Source organism: Elephas maximus, chromosome 5 (genome assembly GCF_024166365.1).
Source record: "Elephas maximus indicus isolate mEleMax1 chromosome 5, mEleMax1 primary haplotype, whole genome shotgun sequence".
In the NCBI taxonomy this organism is placed as follows: domain Eukaryota; kingdom Metazoa; phylum Chordata; class Mammalia; order Proboscidea; family Elephantidae; genus Elephas; species Elephas maximus.
Genome location: NC_064823.1, coordinates 79246826 through 79272950, shown reverse-complemented (window position 1 = coordinate 79272950; position 26125 = coordinate 79246826). Strand labels below are relative to the sequence as shown.

The 26125-nt window shown below is 36.5% G+C and overlaps 1 protein-coding gene across 4 annotated transcripts in view; it reads left to right on the top strand.

Annotated features, from left to right (window-relative positions):
• Positions 1–26125, top strand: part of MRPL1 (mitochondrial ribosomal protein L1) — a 155515-nt gene that overhangs the window by 80673 nt on the left and 48717 nt on the right. For all 4 annotated transcript variants that reach the window (XM_049885945.1, XM_049885946.1, XM_049885947.1 and 1 more), the window contains 4 exons: positions 11955–12213; positions 15207–15290; positions 16356–16427; positions 22763–22874. In XM_049885945.1, coding sequence (XP_049741902.1) covers positions 11955–12213; positions 15207–15290; positions 16356–16427; positions 22763–22874 — 527 coding nt within the window. The remainder of the gene's footprint in view (positions 1–11954; positions 12214–15206; positions 15291–16355; positions 16428–22762; positions 22875–26125) is intronic.

Below are 26125 nucleotides of genomic sequence, written 5' to 3'. Positions count from 1 at the left end.
CAGCCACCTAACCAAACCACTGTACAGTGAAACTGGCTCACCCTGCCTGCTGCTGCCCTCACTCAGACATGGTGAGAGCTAGCATGTCCATAGACGAGCAAGCAGCAGAGTATGCCTGGACTTCCTGCCCTGACGTATGAAAACAAAACAGAAAAGCAGGATGAAACAAATGAATATACAAACCATAAATAAAGAAAATAATACCTTAATATCTTGTAGACAGCAGACAATATCAAAACATATGAAAAAGCAGGACAAGATGGCTCCAGAAATTGACGAAAATAAAGAATCGGATAATCTTTGGGTAGAAGAAATGTCAGTGGAAATACCTGATATGGAATTAAAAACTAACATTTACTACTCACCAAGAGATAGCAAAGAGATCAAGGAAAACACAGACAAAACCAAGGAAAAAATAGATAAAAGCATGGAAAACACAGACAAAACCAACGAAAACATAGCCCAAATCAAGGAAAACAGACAAAGAAACAGAAGACTTCAGAAAAATAATACAAGAACAAAACATGAAAATAAACAATTGGAAATTATACAAAAACAGCAAATAGAAATCCAAGAGATAAACGAATTTCAGAAATGGACAACTCAATAGAAGGTTTTAGGAGCAAATATGAAACAATGGAAGACAGAATCAGTGAGATTGAAGATAAATCGATGGATGCCACTTTGAGGAAATATCAGAAAAGAATGAAAAAAAGTGCAAAAAAACCTAAGTATTATGTGAGACAATCAAGAGTAAAAATTCGTACGTGATTGGAGTTCGAGAACAACGGGAGAATATGTAAAACACAGAGAAGATTGTTGAAGATGTGCTGACAGAGAACTTCCCAAATATCATAGAAGATGAGAAACTATCTTAGTTGTCTAGTGCTGCTATAATAGAAATACCACAAGTGGGTGGCTTTAACAAAGAGAAATTTATTCTCTCACAGTCTAGTAGGCTGGAAGTCCAAATTTAGGGCATCAGCTCCCGGGGAAGGCTTTCTTTCTGTAGACTCAGGAGGAAGGTCCTTGTCATCAATCTTCCTCTTGTCTAGGAGATTCTGAGGTGCAGGGACCCAGGTCCAAAGGACATGCTGTGCTCCTGGTGCTGCTTTCTCTATGGTGTAAGGTCTCCATGACTCTCTGCTCCCTTCTCTCTTTTGTATGTCAAAAGAGTCCTGCCTTATTAACATAACTGCCTCTAATTCTGACTTATTAACATTGTAGAGGTGGGATTTACACCACATAGGAAAATCACATCAGATAACAAAATGGTGAACAACCACACAATACTGAGGAACATGGCCTAACCAAGTTGACATATTTTAGGGGGACACAATTCAATCCATGACACTGGCCAACCAAGAAGCTCAACAGACTCCATATAGAATATACCTCAAATGAAAGACTGGCTCAAACTTAGTCAGATAAGGGTAAATTTCAAGGTAATCACAAAGTTAACGTGTCAAATAAAAAATCAAAATATCAAAATAAAAAATAAAAACATAAAGACACAGTAAACACAAAATCTAAAATAATGAAAGAAAAGAAAATCCACAAACAAAAGTAACTCAGCACCAGGACATATAATCACACTCACCAAAAGCAGAAACGAATCCTGAGAGCAGCTTGAGAAAAATGAAAAGTCACTTACAAAGTGGAAACAATAAGACTAAGTTCTGATCACTCAGCAGAAACTATGCAGGCAAGAAGGCAATGGGATGATGTATATAAAACCTTGAAAGAAAAAAGCTACCAACCAAGAATAATATATCCTGCAAAACTCTCTCTCAAATATGGTGGCAAAATTAGGAAATTTGCAGATAAACAGAAATTAAGGAAATTTGCAAAAATCAAGCCAGAGTTACAAGAAATATTAAAGGAAGTCCTTCAGTTAGAGAACCAACATCAGACAATAATCAGACTATAGGACACAGGACAGCATCAGCCAGATACCAACTAGGTAAAGAACTCTCAATAATAAAACACAACTAAAAGTATTAAACAGGGAAACAGATGTCATTTGGTAAATGACAACACAAAACAATAGAAGAGGGAATAAACAGTGTAGGTATGGAACTTTCAGATGGAGAGGAAGTCATGGCAATATCAAGTAATGAAAGACTGGCTCAAACTTAGTAAGATAAGGGTAAATTTTAAGGTAAGCATGAAGTTAACAAGCCTACTTATCAAAATAAAAAAGAAGAAAAACAAAGACACAGTAAACACAAAATCTAAAATAATGAAAGAAACCCCACAAATAAAAGGAACTCAGCACAAGAAATCAAGAGGAACAACAACAAAAAACCAGCACCACAAAAAAAAGCACAATAATATGAAAGCAAGAAACTCATTCCTATCGATAATCACACTGAATGTAAATGGCTTAAATGCATCTGTAAAGAGACAGTGAGTGGCAGAATTGATGAAGAAGTATGGCCCATCCCTATGCTGTCTACAAGAGACACAACTTAGACACAAAGACATAAACACAGTAAAAACGAAAGCATGGAAAAAAACATATCAAGTAAACAGTAACCAAAACAGAGCAGGAGTTGTAGTACTAATCTCAGATAAAATAGACTTTAAGGCAAAATCAACTATAAAAGGCAAGGAAGAACATTATATTTTCCCCACAGAATCCTTCAGTACTGCAACTTGAGGTTTGAATTTTTTTCTCAGTTCTTTCAGATTGGGAAATGCCAAGCATGTTCTTCCCTTTTGGTTTTCTGTATCCAGGTCTGTGCAGATGTCATCACAACACTTTACTTTGTTTTCTGGAGCTGCCCTTTAAAATCTTTTGTTCAGCTCTTTTACTTCATAGTATCTTCCTTTCGCTTTAGCTATCTATTTTCAAGAGCGAGTTTCAGAGTGTCTTCTGATGTCGACTTTGGTCTTTTTTCCTGTCTTTTTAATGACCTTTTGCTTTCTTCATGTATGATGTCTGTGATGTCATTCTACGACTTGTGTGGTCTTTGATCATTAGCCTTCAGTGCATCAAATCTGTTCTTGAGGTGGTCTGTAAATTCAGGTGGAATATACGCAAGGTTGTACTTTGGCTCTTGTGAACCAGTTCTAATTTTCTTCAGCTTCAATTTGAACCTGCGTATGAGCAGTTGATGGTCTGTTCTGCAGTCAGTCCCTGGCCTTGTACTAACTGATGATACTGAACTTTTCCATTGTCTCTTTCCACAGATGTAGTCGATTTGATTCCTTTGTATTCCATCTGGCAAGGTCCATGTTTATAGTTGCCATCTATGTTGTTGACAAAATGTATTTGCAATGAAGAAGTCATTGGTCTTGCAAAATTCAGTCATGCCATCTCTGGCTTCGTTTGTTTCACCAAGGCCATATTTTTCACCTACCAGTCTTTCTTCTTTGTTTCTAACTTTTGCATTCCAACCATCAGTAATTATCAATGCATCCTGATTGCATGTTTGATCAATTTCAGACTGCAGAAGTTGGTAAAAATCTTCAATTTCTCCATCTTTGGCCTTTGTAGTTGATGCGTAAATTTGAACACTAGTCGTACTGATTGGTCTTCCTTGTGGTATATGACTATTATCCTATCACCGACAGCGTTGTACTTCAGGATAGATCTTGAAATGTTGTTTTTGACAATGTATGCAATGGCATTCCTCTTTAAGCTGTCATTATCAGCATAGTAGATCATATGATTGTCTGATTCAAAATGGCCAATACCAGTCCATTTCAGCTCATTAATGCCTAGGATATCGATATTTATGCATTCCATTTCATTTGTGACTATTTCCACTTTTCCTGGATTCATACTTCATATATTCCACATTCTGATTGTTAATGAATGCAGCTATTTCTTCTCATTTTGAGTTGTTCCACATCAGCAAATGAAGGTCCGTCTGATGGATGTCCATCTGTAAAAAAAAGAAACAGGACCTATACCTTACACCACACACAAAAAGTAACTCAAAATGAATCATAGACCTAAATATGAAATCTAAAATGATAAAGATCATGGAAGAAAACAGGGACATTGCTAGGGGCCCTTATACATGGCAAAAATATAATACAAACCGCAACTAACAGTGTACAAACACCAGAAGAGAAACTAGATAACTGAGAACTCCTAAAAATTAAACATTTATGTTCATCAAAAAACTTCACCAAAAGAATAAAAAGAGAAACTACAGACTGGGAATTTTTTTTTGGCTATGGCATATCTGACAAAGGTCTTATCTCTAAAATCTGTGGAACACTTCAACTCCTCAACAGGAAAAAGACAAACAATCCAGTAAAAAAAATATGCAGAGGATATGAACAGACATATCACCAAGGAAGACATTCAGCCTGCTAACAGACATACAAGGAAATGCTTGCACTCATTAGTCTTTAGAGAAATGCAGATCAAAACTGCAGTGGTGTACCGGCTCACTCTGACATTACTGGCACTAAAAAAAAAGAAACAGAAAATAACAGATGTTGGAGAGGTTGTGGGGAGATTGGAAGTCTTATGCACTGCTAGTGGTAATGAAAAAATAGTACAATCACTATGAAAAATAATATGGAGGCTCCTGGAAAAGCTAGAAATAGAAATACCATATGATCCAGCAGTCCCACTCCTAAGAATATATCCTAGAGAAATAAGAGATGTCACTCGGCTAGACATATGCACACCATGTTCATTGCAGCATTATTCACGATAGCAAAAAGATGGAAACAACCTAAGTGCCCATCAACAAATGAATGGATAAACAAACTATGGTACATACACATGATGGAATACTACGCAACAATAAAGAACAATGATGAATCTGTGAAACATCTCATAAAATGGATGAATCTGGAGGGCATTATGCTGAGTGAAATAAGTCAGTTATTGGGTTTTTGTAATGAGACCACCCTTATAAAAACCGAGGCAAAGGTTTACATACAGAAACAAACAATCTTTGATGGTTATGCGCAGGGATGGGTTCGGGAGAGGAATTCAGTAGATAGTAGACAAGTGTTAATTTTGGTGAAGGGAAAAAAAACAGACCATATAGGGAAATCAGCACAGTTTGACCAAGGCAAAGTCACAGAAGCTTCTTAGACACGTCCAAACACCTTGAGGGATTGAGTTACTGAGGCTGAGGGCTGGGGATCATGGTCTCAGGGGCCATCTGAGCCAAATGGCATAAAATAAGTTTATAAAGAACATGTTCTATATCCTACTTTGGTGAGTAGCATCTGGGGTCTTAAAAGCTTGTAATCAGCCATGTAAGGTACATCTATTGGTCCCATCCCATCTGGAGCAAGGGCGAATGAAGAAAACCAAAGACACAAGGAAAGTATTAGTCCAGAGGACTAATGGACCACAGAAATGACAGCCTCCATCATCCTGAGCCCAGAAGAACTATATGGTGCCTAGTGACCATCACTGACTGGTCTGACAGGAATCACAATAAAGGGTCTCAGACAGAATAGGAGAAAAATGTAGAACAGAATTCAAATCCAGGACAAAAGACTAGACTTACTGGTCTGACAGGAACCTCCAGACAATGGCCCCCAGAAACTCTGGTAGCTCAGAACTGAAGCCAATCCCAAAGCCCATTTTCAGCCAAAAGATTAGACAAGCCTATAAAACAAACAAAACCTGTGAGTTGTTCAGTCAAGTATAGGAGACCAAGTGGGCAACACCTGTCCAGAAGCAAACACAAGAAGACAGGAAGGGACAGAAAAACTGGAAGAATGGACACTGGGAACCTGGAGTGTAAAGGGAAAGGTAAAGAGTGCTGACACATTGTGGGGGTTGTAACCAATGTTACAAAACAATGTATGAAATTTTGAATGAGAAGTTAATTTGTGCTGTAAACTTTCACCTAAGTCACAAGAAAATTAAAAAAAGAAAATTATGACTTTTCAGGAGTGTAATGGATTGAATTTTGTCCCCCCCAAATTTGTGTCAACTTGGTTAGGCCATGATTCCCAGTATTGTGTGGTTGTCCTCCATTTTGTGATTTTCCTGTGTTATAAATCATAATCTCTGCCTGTGGTTAAAGAGGATTAGGGAGGGATGTAACACCCTTGCTCAGGTCACATCCCTGATCCAATGTAAAGGGGGTTTCCCTGGGGTGTGGCCTGCACCACCTTTTATCTTACAAGAAATAAAAGGAAAGGGAAGCAAGCAGAGAGTGTGGGACCTCATGCCACCAAGAAAGCAGCACCAGGAGCAGAGCGCGTCCTCTGGACCTGGGGTTCCTGCACGGAGAAGCTCCCAGTCCAGGGGAGGAGGGATGAGAAGGCCTTTTCTCTAGCACCAACAGAGAGAGAAAGCCTTCCCCTGGAGCTGCTGCCCTGAATTTGGACTTCTAGCCCACTAGAGTGTGAGAAAATAAATTTGTCTTTGTTAAAGCCATCCACTAGACGACTAAGACAAGGAGGGTCAGATGAGACATGACATTAAAAAAAAAAAAAATTACACACTCTAGGCATTTTCTGTTTAGTTCAGCTTAGTTTGAGAGAGTTGGTATCCCACCCTCCCCATCTCCCACAAATTACTTAATGTAAAATGTTCTTCAGTTCTGTAAGGACTTTGATGGGTCTGTCTGGAGTCACAGACGCTCAAAGGTTTTTGTTATTTTAAGTAATGTTTTATTTTTGTTTTCAGCGATACCAAAATGTTTTGAAGTAAGCTTTATTATAGCACTGAGTTGTTCTTATTTGTATGACCATGGAATTATTGTTTCCTTTTAAATGATGGAATTAGGAGGCAGATGAGATAGGGAGAAAGTTACTATGTGAGAATAGTTTCTTATTTCTCATGTGTGTATAATTATTACTGTACAGTTTAGTGACCCAGGTAGCTGCAGCTAAATTATGTTTTCTTTGGCTCAGAATGCCAGGTGTTTCTCCCCACCTTCTGAAAAACCTTTCTGTTGTTGTTATTAGGCTCTGTCGAGTTGGTTCCTACTCATTATGACCCTATGCACAACAGAATGAAACGCTTACTGGTCCTGTGCCATCCTCAAAATTGTTGTTATGCTTGAGCCTATTGTTGCAGCCGCTGTGTCAATCCATCTCGTTGAGGGCCTTCTTTTTTGCTGACCCTCTATTTTACCAAGCATGATGTCCTTCTCCAGGGACTGTGACCTCATCTTAACTTGATTACATTTGCAAAGACCCTTTATCCAAATAAGGTCATATTCACAGGTTAAAAAAAAAAACAAAACAAACCTGTTGCAGTTGCTGTCAAGTGGATTCTGACTCAGCGATCCTATGGGATGGAGTGGAACTGCCCCATGGGGTTTCCAGGGAGCACCTGGTGGATTTGAACTGCTTACCTTTTGGTTAGCAGCTGAACTCTTAACCACTGCTCCACCAGGGTTGGGAGGGAGTGTCTTCCAATGTAGGTTTTTTTTTTTGAAGGAAGTGTTTTACTGAGGTTGATCTGTATTTTAGTGATGTTATCTATAAAAAAAAAAAATTTTTTTTTTTTTTTAATCTATGCTTTTTTTTTTACTAGAAGGGGAGAGTGTTGACATGTCATGGGGTTGGCAACTAATGTCACAAAACAATATGTGTACTAATCGTTTAGTGAGAAGCTAGTTGGTTCTGTAAACCATCTAAGTACAATAAAAAATTTTTTTTTCACTGAGCCACCTCACATATTTTCTGAAACAAGTTCCAAAGTATAAATATGTTTTTATAAACACAGGTCAGTTTCTTTATCCATCAGACATTTATTGTGTTTTGAAAATACTTGCTAATTTAAGAAATTCCTATTTCAGCCGTGGGGAATTTCATAATTATTGCACATTAAATAGATAGGTTCTTCTGTGGTTGAAAATTTAGTGATGACATCAGTATAAAAGTAAACCTGGAGGCTACCGCTAGAACGTTCATTCACTTTGTTTATTTTAGATGAGAGAGTTTATTCTAAAGCAGGCTGTCTAGGCTCCATCTTCTTTTGACCTCACTGCTCTTTTTCCTAAATATAAAATTACAGTGTGCTTTCTCAAGTTTTGAAGGTTTCAGGATTTTATGGAATACTTCCAAGGTATCTATTGAGATGTGTGGCATCCATCCACTTGGGCACCTGCTCAGACTTGCTGTGGCCCATCCAGAAGGACACCTGCATCCCATTAAAAATGAACATTGTCATTATCTGCTATTCTGTGGAATTGCTCATTAGCTGGGAGGATACTATTATTAGTGGTGGTAATAAGCATTTATTGAGTCCTAAAAGTATGAATGGAATTGTATGTTGGATTGATTTAAGAGGTCCTTTTTTAAAAAACTTAATTTTTTTACTGTCATCCATTTCTTTCACAGAAATTTTATAGGCTCCTGTATTAGTTGTCTACTACTGCCATAACAAATTTCCACAAACTTTGTGGCTTAAAGCAACTCAAATTTATTATCTAACAGTTCTGTTGGTCAGAAGTCTGACACGGGTTTCACAGAGCTAAAATCAAGGCGTTTGCTGGGCTTCATTCTTTTTTGGAGACTCTAGGTGAAAATCTGTTTCCCAGCTATTCCCACCTTCAAGAGATCACTCACTTTCCTTGGTTTATGGCGTCCTACTTTTTCATCTTCAGAGCTAGCAATGGCAAGTTGAGGTCCTTTCACAGTTGAATTTCCTCTGCCCATTCTCTGTCAGACCCAGCTGCAGTTCTCTGTTTTTAATGGCTCATGTGATTATATTGGGCCCTCCTAGATAATCCATTATAATCTCCCCTCTCAGGGCCTTTAACCTTAATTACATCTGCAAAATCCTTTTTGCCATGTAAGGTAAAATATTCACAGATTCTGGAGATTAGGATATGGACATCTTTGGGGTGGAGGGCCTTTATTCTGTTTATCACAGAACTGAAACCTCTTTCCAGAATGCTATTTTACTAATTTAAAAATGTTATTGTTACGAGATCCTAGGTATGATTTGAATTAATGTTGAGAAAATAAAGCACCACTAGTTCTGTCTTTTCTTCTACGCTTCAAACTCTTAATCTGCAGTACCTTTTGTACATATTTTCATAGATATTTTGTAAGCACCTTGTTAATTTCTGCCATGTAACAAACTATCCCACACCAATTATTTATCATTAACCATGCATCTGTGGATCACTTGCTAGGCTGGGTTTGGGTGGGTGTCTCTGATGACCTTGGCTGGGCTTACTCAGGCATCTGCATCAGTGAGTGCAGGTCAGCTGAGCATTGTCTCATCTAGCCTGGGGCTCTGTGGCTCTGTTCCACAAGTCTCTCATCTTCCTACTTTTGGGCTAGCCCAGGCATGTTCTTCTTATGAAAATGACAGAAATGGAAACATGTAAATGGAAACATGACCTAGGCATGTTTTATGGCCTAGGCACAAAACTGGGATGCTGTCACTTTTGCTTTATTCCGTCACATGACCAAATCAAGGGTCAGGAAAATGTACTCCATCTCTTTAGTGAGAGGAGCTGCAAAGTCACCTAGCAAATAGACTTGAATGGAGAGGAAGTAAAGAATTGAGTCAATGATGCAATCTGACACATGTTCAAACCCTGCCCCAGACTGAACTCATCTGTGTGACTACCTCCCTCGCCAGAAACCTGTTTTGCTTTATTTTTGGTCTTTTGTTGATGACACTGCTTTATGCCTAGTCTGCTAAGCCAGAAACCTAAAAAAGTATTCCAGAGTCTTCTCTTTCCGCTTTGCCTAACTTCAGTGTTTGACTCTGACATACTTGGGGTCGCCATGAGTCAGAAGTTGACTCTGCAGCAACTCGTTCCTGGTTAAATATTTCCCTAATATGTCATCTCTTCTCTAGCCTGATTTCATCACCGTTGAGATTCAGATTCTCATCTCTCCTTGGGAAGAAAGGGAGGTAGTTGTCTCTTAATCGACTGAAATTTTGCTTCCTTCAAATCCATCCCTTACACTGCAGTCAAAATACTCTACCTGAAATACAAACATCACTCCCGTTCAGTGGCTTCTCATTGCTGTAGAGGAGGCCATCTGTGATTTAGATTCTCCAGCCTCGTCTTCCATTTCCTGCCTTCTCTTTTCCCAGGAGTGAGCGAGCTATGGCCTGTTTTTGTGTGGTTCATGAGCTAAGAATGATTTTTACATTTTTAAGTGGTTGAAAAAATAAAAACAAGAATATTTTATACACATGAAAGTTATGAAATTTAAATTTCAGTATTCATAAATAAAGTTTTATTGGAATATAGCTACACTTACTCATTTATATATTGCACTGTTGCTGTTTTTAGAGTTGAGTAGTTGTGACAGAGACAAACCCTGAAATATTTACTCTCTGGTTCTTTACAGAAAAAGTTTGCCAACCCCAGCCCTAGTCATCCAGAACTTAAAATAGCTCCCCTTATACACTGTGTTATTTCCTGTGTCAATATTTTATCGTTTTTTCCTTTCTTGGCCTGGCTAACGTTTTTTTTTTTAAATAACAGCTTTACCGAGATACAGTTCATCCATTTTAAATGTACAATTCGGTGGCTTTTAGTATATTCACGGAGTTGTGCAAACAATCAATTTTAGAACAGTTTATCATCCTCCCAAAAAACCCTCTCTATAGTAGTCACTCCGCATTCCCCCCCTCCCCAATCTGGTAGGCCGGGTTAAGTGCCCTTTCCCTAAGGCTCTGATAATACCCACATAGTACTTACCATAGCAAAAAAAAAAAAAAAAACCAAACCCAGTGCCGCTGAGTCGATTCTCACTCATAGCAACCCTGTAGGACAGAGTAGAACTGCCCCATAGAGTTTCCAAGGAGTGCCTGGGGGATCCAAACTGCCAACCCTTTGGTTAGCGGCCGTAGCACTTAACCACTGCGCCACCAGGGTTTCTATCTCTGCATGTCTGTTTCCTCTACTTCACTGTAAGTTTCTGCAGAGTAGGGTTTATGTCTCATTCAACTTGGTATCAACTGCAGATAGCACAAATGTTGATTTTGTATTTGTCAAACTAGAAAAATTGTAAAGCAACCTGTGCTTTTGAATTAAAATTTATATTTTGTTAATTTTTTCTGTTACATATATTTGCTTATTTTTTAATTTTAAGTCTCTTGGAATACATATTGAGACAACAGATTTTAATCTTATCCTTTTTAAAATTTTGCGGTAAAATATATATAACAAATTGTCCATTTGAACCATTTTAAAGTGTGCAATTCAGTGAAGTTAATTATATTTACAATGTTGTGTAACCATCACCACTCTCCTTTTCTAAAACTTTTTCATCACCCTAAACAGAAATTCAGTGCCCGTTAAGCAGTAACTCCCCATTGTTTCTTCCTCCCAGCGCCTGGTAGCCACTAATCTACTTTTGCTTATGCATTTGCTTATTCTAGATACTTCATGTAAGTGGGATCATATAATATTTGTTCTTTTGTGCCTGACTTATTTTCCTTAGCATAATGTTTTCAAGGTTCATCCATGTATCAGAATATCATTTCTCTTTATGTCCTCTAATATTCATACATATTGTATGTATGTTGCATATTTTGTTTATGGATTCATCTGTTGGTGGGTGCTTGGGTTGTTACCACCTATTGGCTATTGTGAATAATGCAGCAGTGAACGTTGGCGTACAATTATTTAAGTCCCTGCTTTCAATCTTTTGGGTATATTTCTAGAAGTGAAATTGCTGGGTTATATGGTAAATCTATGTTTAACTTTTTGAAGAACCACCAAACTGTTTTCCACAGCAGCTTCATTTTATAGTCCCACCAGCAATGGAGGAGGCCTCTAATTTCTCCACATTCTCACCAGCACTTGTTATTTTCAGTTTTTTTGATATTAGCTATCCTAGCGCTGTGAGGTGGTATCTCATTGTAGTTTTCATTTGCGTTTCCCTAGTGACTAATGATGTTAAGCATTTTTTTCAAGTGATTATTGGCCATTTCTGTATCTTCTTTGGAAAATGTTCAAGTTCTTTACCCATTTTTTATTGGGATATTTGTCTTTTTTGTTGTTAAGTTTTTGTTTTTGTTTTTTAAGGCCTGCAAAGAAAACAAAAAAAAGCCCCAAAGAAAAAGCATCAGATGAAAAAAAAGATGAGATAGAAAAAATAAAGTCATATACCTATATGGAGGGCGAGCCTGAAGATGATGTCTATTTACGACGCTTATATCCAAGACAGATATACGAGGTGGAGAAAGCTGTTCACCTACTTAAGAAATACCAAATTCTGGACTTCACTTATCCAAAGCAAGGTGTTTATCTTGATTTGACGCTGGATATGTCACTGCAGAAGAAGGTGTGTAAACTCAGATAACTTTGTATGTGAGCAATGGCTGTAGAATTCATGTTTCTTAATTTTTTTTTAATTCTTTCCTCCCTTAATGATTATTAGAATATCTCAGTCTCTTTCTGTACTTATTGTTCTGAAAAATATGTTTGTTTTTTAATATTCCAAATATGAAATATAGTGTTGAATATTTACTCTGGAGAGTTGCTGAATACATACCTCCTTTCTCCTGAAGAATTGCTGGTATAAATTGCAACACAAGTAGTGTTGAAATTAACTGAGATGTTACTATAACTTTGGGGAGTTCCTTAAGCTGCCTGAGTGCCATATCCCTCTTTGAAATGAGGGCCTTGGATTAGCTCAGTGGCTTTTAGATAGGTTTTTTTGGAGTTCTGGGTTGAGACTCTGTTTGGATGGGTGAGATTCCAAGCCCCTCACTCTTGCTTCAGCTAGACCCTGTCTGCTTTATTTGTTTATGTATATGAGTTCCATGTAAGAGTTTTCCTTTAAAAGTAGAGGAAAACACTAGATTGGCTTTGAAATCTATTACAGTACTAGATTTGTAAGGTTCTCAATTTAAGAAATGTAATTTTTTTTTTAGAAATATTTTAATTTTTATTCTGAGGATGTCTTTTTTTTTTTTTTTTCAAACTAGATGGTACATGTTTTGAGTACGATTTAACAACCTCAATAACAACAACTGTAATAGAGCATCTAGTAGGAGGCAGCACAGTATAGCACTTAAGAGCATGGGCTCTGTAGTCACATTACTCAGGCTTGAGTCCTGTCTTCACCACTTACTTGCTCCTTGACTTAAGGCATCAAAGATGAGTTTTCTCATCTCTGTTGTTGTTGGTGCCATGGAGTCAATTCTGACTCAGCAACACTATGTGACGGAGTAGAACTGCCCCCACAGAGTTTCCTAGGCTGTAACCTTTATAGAAGGAAGCATGGTGGTAAAGTGGTTGAAGTGCTTAGCTGCTAACCAAAATGTTAGCAGTTTGAACCCGCCAGTCTGCTCCTGTAAAGATTTCAGCCTAGGAAACCCTACGGGGCAGTTCTGCTCTGCCCTATAGGGTAGCTATGAGTCAGAATCAATTTGATGGCACACAGTAACAACATTGTTGACGGGAAGCAGCCAAGTGCTTAACCATTGCGCCACCAGGGCTCCTTTCTCATCTCTAAACGGAGATAATATGCTGAGTTCATATGGTTGTATAGAGGATTAAATGAGAGGTACAGGACTTAATAAATGCTGAATAACAACAACGGACATTTGTTGTAAACTTTCTATATACCTGTCACAATGCTAAATGCTTTACATGCATTTTCTCATTTAATCCTGTAACCTCAGAAGAGGCTGAGACACAAAAAGTAAAATAATTTTCTCAAGGTCAGACAGTAGTTGGTTAGAGTTAACATTTGAACCAAAGTCTGTCTCATTTCTTAGTTCTTATCAAGTAGAAAGAGTTTCTACCAGCCATGTTACAATGTTTATTTTATAACATAGTGTCACTGTTAATTCTTTTATTTTCAAAATTTGTAGTTCATAAGGAACTCTTGTTAGGATGACAAGCTTCATTTCATAAATGGAATCTACTTGTAAACTAATAACATTGTTGCCTTTCTAAGGTATTTTTCCTCCTTTATAGAGTGCTTGTACAACAAGCCAGGATTCCCCAGGGAATGCTATTATTGTGATTGCTTGCCATTGAAAAATTTACTGAAGCCAGTTGTGACATGTTAATGCCAAAGGAATGCCAGTCAGTAAAACTGAGTTGCATGGCTGACATAAAATGTGCTTAAGAATTTGTGCCATCTTGTCTGAAAAGAAATCCTTAGGAGTTCTCTACTCAAAATAAAGTTTTTCTAAAAACATAATGTTTCAATCAGTTTTAATTAGGGGTAGATCCCCTTTTATTTTTCTTCTAGACCTTAAAGCTTCACTAAAACTGTAGGTATAGAATCTGTTTTTAAATAAAATCTCCCTAAGAGATCTGAGCCTCAGGCCTGGGCAGGTCCTTGGCCAAATGACTGAGCAGAATAGTACTAAGGCCCTGTAGAATCTTTACCTTTATTAAATCCAAAAACCAAACCCATTGCCTTCGAGTTGATTCTGACTCACAGTAACCCTACAGGACACGGTAGAACTGCCCCGTAGGAAATTCAGGGAGCGGCTGGTGGATTTGAATTGGTGACCTTTTGGTTAGCACCCAAGCTCTTAACTACTGCGCCACCAGGGCTCCTGTATTAGGGTGCCTCAAATGCATGCTATTGTTTATTTTGGATTTTCAAATTGACTTCCCAGATGTATCTGGAAGCAGTAGTGGTCCAGGGTGTTTCAGAATAGACACTATTAGATCCCAAGCCTGAAAGCCTCTTCTGTCTTCTGCTTATGGTTTATACCACCTGAGTATTTGCATCCAAGGATGGAGGTTAAGGGTCACCTACTACTGAGCAGATTAGCTGCATGTTTATTTTTCAGTATGCCCAGCTGGTGTCCTCTTTGATGGTGTCAGAAAACTGGATGTATTTTTTAATTTAATTCAAGGCAGCAAACAATTTTTAGACATCTGTCACATGAAAATCAGTTATGCTAGGTGGCAGAGGAGGTATGGATATGTCAACACATTTCTTTATATATGAGAGACTGTGATGAATGAGGTAAGACAGATAAAGGCCAAGCGCCATGGGAGTATGAAGATGGGTAGAAAGATTTAGATTTTCATTATGGTTTCTTACAAAAGAAATATAATATCTTGTGATTTTAGTTGTAATCAGTGAATAGTTTTGGAATAATGGGAGGACGTATCGTAGAATTAAAAGCCTAAAAATCAAATATGCCAGTTTTTTTTTTTTTAATTGTGGTGAAATATACACAACAAAACATTTGCCAGTTCAACAGTTTCTGTATTTATAATTCAGTGTCGGTTCTGGTTTTATAAAATATGTGAATTAGAGAAGAGACGAACTTTTCATTATTTCCCCTCTTGTATGTTTAGAAAAAAGTGGAGCCATTTGCCAGTGTTCTTAGTCTTCCATACCCATTCACTTCAGAAATCAATAAAGTTGCTGTATTCACAGGGGTGAGTAAACTTTGTCAACTTTTTATATTCTCTCCTTTTTTTTTTTTTAGCCTATCACATTAATCAATGATTAAGATAACTGAATAAGTAGAATTAGAGAAAAATATTGCTAAGCTAGTTTCATCATTAGTTCACCACATTGTTTCTCACAAGAAACTGAAGAGAAATATAGAATTTATGCTACTAGCTCCTGTCTTCTATTCACTCTCTTCCTCAAACAATAAAAACAATAGGATTGTTTTAAAGCAATGGGACTATTTAGTGCTGTGAAGACACTGAAGCCACAATTTAAAAAAATATTTGTCCTGGGAAGTCAAATATATAACAAGTATAGTAATATAAAAAAAAATAATAATAAAAATATAGTCCTTTGAAAATTGTGAGACATTTGTTTATAAAGTGTTTATAAATTTGTAAAGTGGTTTAATTCATCCCCATCTAAAGCTCAAACTTGAGGCATTGTAAGAGTATACGCCTCACTTTCAAAGAAGAAATTCTTTACTTTCTTCCCAGAAAAGTGGGGAATGTGGTTGTTAGAACATTACAAAACTTTGGTGATTAAGGAGTATTCGATTTTCACAGTAAAACCAAATGGCATAAATGGAACATATGGAAAGGAAATAACTAGTATTGTTTGTTTTCTTTCTGAATTTTTCAAACACTTGACTGAATTTGGTTCTATCATTTCTTATTAAATTATATATTTTTCTTTGTTGATTTGATAAAATGTCTGTATTTAAGTTAACAGAGCTAAATATGTCTTAGTCTCTTCCTTTTGGAAGGTGATGTATTGATAGTACTGGAGACTTAGGTGGAACCACTGGTAGGTTCCTAGCATGCTATTTTGATGTATTTCCCCTTATGTCAGTCAGGAAATACTTCAGTCACTTTACAAGCTAAAGATGTTGGTAATATCACTGATGCACTTAATTGAAAATTGATGCATTTTCTATTAAAAATAACAACTCACAATTTTAATTTTGCGATATTTCTGACAGAATACTTGAAAGCAAACTGAGTTTTTTAATGTTAAGGATTAGTATTCAAATTATTGTATTTTGGTAGAATGCATTGGAGACTAAAATAGCAGAAGAAAATGGAGCTGCGTTTGCAGGAGGAACTAGTCTGATTGAGAAGGTACAGTATTGTTTTCATGTTCATCAGTTACAGAGATTGTTCTGTAGTCTTTGACATCCATTGATTTACTACGTGTAGAACGTAACCACTATACCCATATCTTTTTATAAAATGGTTAATAGAACTTTGTAGAACAGGGAAAATTTTCTTACTCTCTTGGGTTTCAAAATCAAGGTAAGAAAAAATATCTAGACCATCTGGTATTAATTATGCTTGATTTACATTGTGATTTTTTTTCCCCTTGCTGTTTGCTTAATGTCTATGAGAATTTAGTGGGTAGATTAGAAAGGACAGCATGACTCTGTGGTTTTGAATGGAGGATTTAAATTGGAATCCAAAACACATGGTATCTTGGTGTTTCAAAGATCAAATATTTGTTTTGATTTCATGGAATGAGAAGTGTGATTCACTTAGCAGATTACAAAATCTGGCCGTTATAATCTGGTACTTTTGGTTACTCTTAATTTTTACTCCCTAGTCAATTCAAAGTGGCACAGGCACGGCATGGTAGTGACAAGTGATTGTATAGCCTGCTTTTAGAAGATAACACAGCTCATGGACCCTGCTTGAAAACAAAAGCTACCTTTTTTTTTTTTTTTTTCTTCTTAAAGAAGTAGAAGGAAGGGACATGTCTGGTGAATTTTGGGGGTTGTTTCTGAAATACAAAAGGTTTTCCTTGACATTCTCCTAAAGCTCCTCTTCTAAATGTAATAATTTAGATAATAGAATATATATTTAGGGGCCCTGGTGGCACAGTGGTTAAGCACTCAGCTGCTAACCGAAATGTTGGTATTTCAAATCCACCATCTGTTCCACAGGAGAAAGATGTGGCAGCCTGCTTTTGTAAAGATTACAGCCTTGGAAACCTTGTGGGGCAGTTCTGCCGTGTCCTGTAGGGTCACTATGAGTCGGAATTGACTTGATGGCAAAGATTTTGGTTTGGTTTATATATATATTTAGATCAGAAAAAAATGACTTGAAAATTTATTCTTTATCTCATATCTAGATCCTCATTTGCGGAAGTTCTGACTGGGGATTTTCTTTGGGATGTACAGCAGTGCTTGTAGTTTGATGTTTTTCCATCATAGTGGCATTTGACATTTGGTGGAAATCCTGGATTTTTAAGGAGAGTGTCTAGAACTGATTGATTTTTGGGAGCAGAACTAGTGGAAAATAGAAGAAACTGTGCTTTAATACAAATTCTAGGCCAAAGCCAGAGAGTGGTACCTAGTTCTTTCTGATGTATCATTAATTTTAATTTTTAAAAATTATAAAAATTATTTTAATTATTAAAAAACAGTACTACAAGTGCTTGGAAATTTGAGAATAGAGCTTGGTCTACTGGGGTCAGAGAACTAGCCATTCTTATTAAATTTGTATGCTGTTTTCTATGTAATCTCTTCCTAGAAGCACAAGAGTACCTTGTAGGATGTCATAGTCACAACGGAATTTAAATAGCTACTACCACTTCTGAAATGCTAAACAAGAAGTTACTTACCTCCTAAGAAAGTAATGGTAATGGAGCAGAAAATGTTATGTAGTATTAAGTTCAGTAAGTGTTAAACATATTTGAAAAAATAACCCAAATAAGGAAGCCAAGTACATTTTGGAAATTACGTAGGTAAATTATAAAGATAAATGCTTTTCAACACTTTAAAGAGGTCTTTTGCAGCAGATTTGCCCAGTGCAGTATGTCATTTGATTTATTGACTGCTGCTTCCATAGGCATTGACTGTAGATCCAAGTAAAATGAAATCCTTGACAACTTCAGTATTTTCTAAGGAGTCCTGGTGGCTCAGTGGTTAAGGGTTTGGCTGCTAACCCAAAGGTAAGTGATTCAAACCTACCAGCTGCCTCATGGGAGAAAAATGTAACCATCTGCTCATTAAAGATTACAGCCTTGGAAACCTTATGGGACAGTTCTAACCTGTCTGTAGGGTCATCATGAGTCAGAATTGACTTGCTGGCAACAGGTTTTTGTGGAGCCCTGGTGGCACAGAGGTTAACAGTTCGGCTGCTAACCAAAAAAGACAGCAATTCGAATCCACCAGCCACTCCCTGGAAACCCTGTGGGGGCAGTTCTGCTCTGTCCTATAGGGCCAGTATGAGTCAAAATCGACTCGATGCCAGTGGGTTTATAGTTGTCACTAAGCACATGATTTCCATCCACAGTTTTGTAATATGCCAAGACCTTTTTTAGCCATCTTAAGGGTAACTAAAGCAGAATATTCAAAATAGAATTTTTATTTGTTTATTAAAAAAAGATTTTTTTGTTTTTAAATTGTACTTTCGATGAAAGTTTACAGAGCAAACTAGTTTCTCATTAAACAATTCAGGCACATACTGTTTTGTGACATTGGTTGCCAACCCCACACGTCAGCACTCTCCCCTTCTCGACCTTGGGTTTCCCATTACCAGTTTTCCTGTCCCCACTGTCCTTGGCCCTGGGCTGGTGTGCTCATTTAGTCTCATTTTATTTTATGGGCTTGTCTGATCTTTGGCTGAAGAGTGAACCTCAGGAGTAACTTCATTTCTGAGCTATAAAGGTATCTGGGGGCAATAGTCTTCGGGTTTCTCTAGCCTCTGTCAGACCAATAAGTTTTTTTTTTTGTGTGCGTGTGAATTAGAATTTTGTTCTACATTTTTCTCCAGCTCTGTCCTGGGCCCTCTATTGTGATCCCTTCAGAGCAGTTGGTGGTGATAGCTGGGCACCATCTAGTTGTGCTGGACTCAGTCTGGCGTAGGCTGTGGTAGTTGTGGTCCATTAGTCCTTTGGACTAATCTTTCCCTTGTGTCTTTGGTTTTCTTCATTCTCCCTTGCTTCAGAAGGGTTGAGACCTGTGGAGTATCTCAGATGGCTGCTCACAAGCTTTTAAGACCCCAGACGCTAGTTACCAAAGTCGAATGTAGAACATTTTCTTCATAAACTGTGTTAACGCCAGTTGAGCTAGATTTCCCTGAGACCATGGTCCCCATTGTGTGTATGTACCATAGTTTGTTTATCCATTCATCTATTGATAGGCACCTAGGTTGTTTCCATCTTTTTGCTATTGTGAATAATGCTCCATTGAACGTGGGTATGCATATATGTCTATTTGTATGATGGCTCTTATTTCTCGAGGATATATTCCTAGGAATGGGATTGCTGGATTTTATGGTATTTTTATTTCTAGCTTTTTAAGGAAGTACTGTATCATTTTGCAAAATGATTGTACCATTTTACATTCCTACCAGCAGTGCATAAGAATACCAGTCTCCCTGTGGCCTCTCCAACTTTGTTATTTTCTGTTTTTTTTAATTCATGCCAGTAATGCCAGGGTGAGATGGTATCTCATTGTGGTTTTGATTTGCATTTCTCTAATGCTAGTGATCAAGAGCATTTCCTCATGCATCTGTTAGCCATTTGAGTGTCTTTTTGGTAAACTGTCTGTTCATACACTTTGCCCATTTTTTAATTGGATTATTTGTCTTTTTGTTGTAGAGGTGTTGGATTTTCCTGTAGATTTTAGAGATTAGGCCTTTGTTGGATTTGTCATAGCCAAAATTTTTTTCCCAGTCTGTAGGTTCTCTGTTTACTCTTTTCTTGAAGTCTTTTGGTAAGGATAAGTGTTTAATTTTTAGAAGATTCCAGTTATCTACCTTATTTTCTAGTGTTTGTGTATAATTTAGTTATGATTTGTTTCCCGTTAATGCCATGTATTAGGGCCTCTAGAGTTTTTTTCTTCTGTGATCTTTATAGTTTTTGGTTTTATATTTAGGTCTTTGATCCATTTTTAATTAGTTTTTGTGGATGGTGTATGGTATGGGTCCTGTTTCGTTTTTTGCTGATGGACATCCAGTTTTGCCAGCACCATTTTTTAAAATAATCAACATCATGATAAATGGGGAAAAGATTGGAATTGTTAAGGATTTCATTTTACTTGGATCCACAATCAGTACCAAGGAAGCAGCAGTAAAGAAATCAAAGGATGCATTGAATTGGGCAAATCTGCTGCAAAAGACCTCTTTAAAGTGTTGAAATGCAAAGATGTCACCTTGAAGACTAAGGTGCACCTAACCCAAGCCATGGTGTTTTCAATGCCTACTATGCATGTGAAAGCTGGACGATGAATAAAGAAGACAGAAGAAGAATTGATGTCTTTGAATTGTGGTGTTGGAAAAGAATATTGAATATACCATAGACTGCCAAAACAATGAACAAATCTGTCTTGGAAGAAGTACAACCAGAATGCTCCTTAGAAGTCAGGATGGTGAGACTACGTATCACCTACTTTGGACATGTTATCAGAAGGGATCAGTCCCTGGAGAAGGACATCATGCTTGGTAAAGTGGAGGGTCAGTGAAAAAGAGGAAGACCCTCAATGAGATGGGTTGACACAGTGGCTGCAACAATGGACTTAAGCATAACAACGATTGTGAGGATGGCGCAGGACGAGGCAGTGTTGCGTTGTGTAGTACGTAGGTTCGTTAGGAGTCAAAACCGACTCAATGGCACCTAACAACAATATTTTTTAAAAAGACCGTCTTTTCCCCATTTGATAGACTTTGGGCCTTTGTCAAAGATCAGATGACCCTAGGTGGATGGATTTACATCTGGGTTCTCAATTCCGTTCCATTGGTCGGTGTGTCTGTCGTCGTACCAGTACCAGTACCAGGCTGTCTTGACTACCGTAGCTATATAGTAGGTTCTGAGATCAGATGGTGCGAGTCTTCCTACCTTATTTTTCTTCTTCAGTAGTGGTTTACTTATCCAGGGCCTCTTCCCTTCCCATATAAAGTTAATAATTAGCTCTTCTGTTTCATTAAAGAATGCTGTTGGTATTTGGATCGGAATTGCATTGTAATTGTAGATGGCTCTAGGTAGAATGACATTTTCACGTTGTTAAGTGCATGAGCATGGTATTGTTTTTCCATTTATATAGGTCTCTTGCAGTAGAGTTTTGTAGTTTTCTTTATATAGTCTTTTACATCCATAGTTAGATTTATTTGTAAGTATTTTTTTTTTAGGGGCTCAAAATAGAATTTTTAATTTAAAAGAACAGGTCATAGAATCAGTATTGGAAGGCCTTAGGGTAGAAATGCCACATATACTTCTTTGACATTTCAAAATTGCCTCTGTTTTTATATTTCCAAGGTTGAGAACACTGGTTCTAGAACTACATTGCACATGGTTTAATTCTGCCTCAGCCTCTTATGAGCGCACAGACTTAACTCATCCTTCTTGAGCCCTCACTTCCTTTATCTGGAATGTGTTGTCAATGTTAGTAACTACCTCAAAGGGCTATTGTGAAGACTGAATGAATTAAACCATGTAAAATATTTAACAAAATGCTTGGCAAATGAGAAGTGCTCATTTAATGTTAGTTATTACTGTTACGGGGAATGTAGTATGTTATTTAAGAAATAAAGAATTTGTGAAAAGAAAGAATAGTAACAGGATTCTAGAATCGCTGCTTAATTTTAGCACAGTTCTATTTTTTAAAGTTTATACTGTAACCCCAAACCAAGGCTTTGAATGGCATATTGTAAGATTTCATGCAAAAAAAAAAAAAAAAAAATCATTGGTAAAATATTTGTAACCCAAGCAGTGTCATTTTAAAGAGTTACTTTATTTTATAATCAACAAAATTTTTAAATTGAGTTTATTGTTGTTGTGTGATAATTATATTGAGTGCTTGCCTGAATCAGTTAGAAATGTCTGTTTTAAACTGAATATTCCCTTTACTTTTAGAGTAGGGCTAGGGTCTGGATGATAAACTATAAGTGAACTTGTCCTTGGCCACCCCCTCCTTTTTTATTTTTAGTTATTGGCGACAAAGAATTTTAGTTTCAGTTCTTTGTGAAAATAATTATAGATTCAGTTCTTTTGTTGCTCTAAATTTAGGAATAGAGTGGGGTCGCTAGTGAATTTGGCAGCCAGTTGGTATTAATTTTACATGTTATCTATTACAAAATTTCAACTCGTTTCTTCAGTTTTGATAAACGTGTGAATTAAACTGTATTGGATTATGTGAGCTATGAACATATCAGTGCTATGTTCTAATTTTTAACAGTTTTGCCTAACATAACTGCATGGAAGAATTAAATGTATTGTTTTCCTAAAAACTGAATGTGCTTATTTTTAAAATATCAGAAAATATTTTGTTTTTGATGGTTTTCATGATTAGTAAATGTATTCATATTATTCTTGCGTTTGAAGGAGAGAATTGTGCTTAATGTCTGTTTTCTGAATTATAAGGGAAATACTACATTATACTTAAATTTTTTATTTACAGAAGGATAGTGCTTTTCATATTATCTGAGGCTATCTTTTTTTTTTTTTTTCTAATTTACAGATTTTGGCTGACGAAGTTCACGCAGACTTTTATGTAGCTGTTCCAGAAATAATGTCTGAGCTTAATCCACTAAAGAAGAAACTAAAAAAAAGATTTCCAAAGTCTATTCGAAGTATGAATTTTTTTTTATTAATTGCAATGTGCTGTCAACAGGTTTCTTCTCAGCTTTCTTCATTTAGTGAACAAAAATGCAAATATTGTGTAGAATAAATAGTATGTCCTATTATTTGAGTTTTGTGTTATACGAGAACATGTGAATTAGCTTGTTTTTTCTTTTGCCATTGATATTGGTAAATTAATATAATTTGAAAATTTTTTAGTACCAGTTCTTTAAATTTACTGTACTATATTCTAGCTTCAAATTAATGACTGTGTTAACCGTTAAGTATGTTATCATGATACTATTTTATTGACATTCAAACTTCTTTATTAATATAATGATGGAGCCCTGGTGAAGAAGTGGTTAAGAGCTCAGCTGCTCACTTATTTAAGCATTCAACATATGTATATATGAGTGCTTACCAATAATTGGAGTCCTGGTAATACAGTGGTTAAGAGCTTGGCTGCTAACCAAAAGGTCGGCCGTTCAAATCTACCAGCTGCTCCTTGGAAACCCATGGGACAGTTCTACTCTGTCCTATAGGGTTGCTATGAGTCAGAACTGAACGCACAGCAATGGGTTTGGTTTGGATTTTTTTTTTTTTTTTTACGAATAAGCGCACGGCTCTGCAGATATTTTTCCTTAAGGATATTTTCAGGAACTTCTCCCTTATGGATATTCCCCTCTTAGGAAATCTAGTAAGAGAGGTAAGGTCGGTACATATATAGCCATACTATAAAGTGTGAGATATTATATGATAAATTCACAAGGTGCTGTGGGTATTCAGTGGAGGAGGAGTGAGTTTACCTGTAGCTAGAGAAGACATCATGTAGGAGGAGATGTTTAAAACTGCACCTTGAATAATTAGATGAGTGGATTAAGGGAAATGTTATTTTAAGTGGAAGTAATATATTAATCATGGAGCCCTGGTGGCCCAGTGGTTAAGAGCTCAGACTGGTAACCAAAAGGTCGGCAATTTGAATCCACCAGCTGCTCCTTGGAAGTCCTGTGGGGCAGTTCTACCCTGTCCTATAGGGTTGCTCTGAGTCAGAATCAACTCGATGGCAACAGGTTTTTTTTTTTAACATATTAATCATAGACACTGAGGTAAGTGAGAAATTATAGACCAGGCATAAAAAATAGCAATTAATTCTCTTTGTCTGTAATGAATGAAAACCCTACATTGAATTGAAGGAGAATAGTGGAAAATGATGTGGAAAGGTAGATTGATGCCATATTGAGGAACATCTCAATTGATGGGCTAATGAACATGGATTTTTATTCTGTATTTAGCAGGAATCTTTTAGAATTTTTGGAAGTGGGGAGTGATTATAGAGCTTTAATATGACAAGAATTTGTAAGATGTGTCGGTGAGCAGGAAGATGAGTTAGGTTGCAATCGCAAGAGACTAATAAAGGTAATAAAGGCTTATACCAAGGTCTTCATAAGAGACTGAAGTGAAGAGAACAAATGTAAAAGGTATCACGACTTTGCTGCTAGGTAGTTAGGAATGGACTGGTTGAGAGAGAGGAAAAGAAGAGCCAAATGATGATGAGATTTTTAAGCCTACGGGCCTTTTTAAATATGGTGATGTAATTAGTAAAAAAAAAAAAAAAAGAAAATTTTTTTTTTTTTTTAGAAGCAAGGATATGTCTAGAAAGAAAAATAAGCTCATTTGCAGACATGGTTTTTTAGGTGCTGCTGGATGTTTGGTATAAAGAAAAAAAAAAAATTTTATAGATAGGCATTATTTCCAGTAAAATTTTATAGTGTAAAGAGAACTTGTATTTTTAAATTAAGTAGATTTATCTTGAAGTTTCAACTAAAGAAAAAAGAAAACCTGCTAAAATTCTTCATACTTGGTAGCCACTAACACTTGTCTGAAATATCAAACTCAAATGAATTTTCCAAGTATTTTTGTTGTACTGGGGTTTTGTTTGTTTCTTTTTTGCTAAAAGTTTGTTTCTTTTTGCTAGCCTACATTAAATCAAGGATCCTTATTAAATTACTGGACTGAGATTTAGCAGTTTTTATTAGAGGTTTCCATTGAATAGTGTTTGTTATAATGGGATTCGAGTTACTCTTTTCTAAGTAAGATGTAAAGGTAAACATTATTTTAAAAACTAAATGAAAATTGAATTTGAATTTGTTGAGAATATTTCTCATAATTTTTTGTTTCTAATGAAATTCAAGCTTATATCAGAACAAAATCATAACAGTACTAAATATAGTCAATTAAAATGGAACTGAATACCCAAAATATTCTTATTCAGCTCCTTGCTTTGCACAGTGAACTGACTTTTCACAGAAATTAATTTTGTCACTTTTGCTACATTACCATTATCTGTATAACTCCTTTGGCTTCTAATTTCTTTCATCTTGATTTTTTTTTTTTTTCTAAGTACTTTCATTGCAAAATTGGAAACTGTTGTTTTTCAGTCTGAAAAGTTTTTAAATAACTTATTTCCTTATTCCAGGTAACAAAAGGTTTCCTTTAAAATGTTTGTTTTTATTGATGGGCTTTACCTTATTTCTATTTTCACAATGAAAACAACCTCTCTGTACCATGATCAAGTACCTGTGCGTGTCTGTGCCCCCCCCCCATTTGCTTAACAAGACACCTTGAAAAACACAGACCTTTCTCCTCTTCTGATACTTCCTTTCACCCTCACTTGATCTGCTTACTAGCACTGGCAAAGCATTTGTGTCCTTTAAACATGAAGACAAACGATTAACCTGTCAAAAATGTTAAAACAGGATACACCAGATGTGCATTAGAACAAATGAGGCATGTATTAATACATTTTCAGAACTTATTCAGATTCTTGTTTAGGAACATTTGATTCCCCTTATATCCAACAAAAGACTTGAGGGTAGAACAGAAATTATATTTTGAGCAAGTGGGTGAAATTAAAAAACAAGCCCCTGAGCACATTAGTTTCCGTTTTGTCTCAGTTTTACTAATGGGAGTGGGTGTAACCATCTTGGCTGGATTGAATGTGCTTGTTGTGCAGCACATTTAATGCCACAGTTTTATTTGTTTCAGTTGTATCCGTAACTATAGGCAAGCTATCCTGTGTTTCAAATGCACATTTGACTTTTTTTTCCAGTACTTGTTTGTTTCATAAAATAAAAGACATTTGAATCTTGATTTTTAAAGTTTCTTGGAAGAAATTTGGCCTCATTCTGCTTTTCAGCTAGCTTTTTTCCCCTCATGTAAGTGCCCTCTGAAATTTCTTTCATCTCTAATATAGACATTTTTG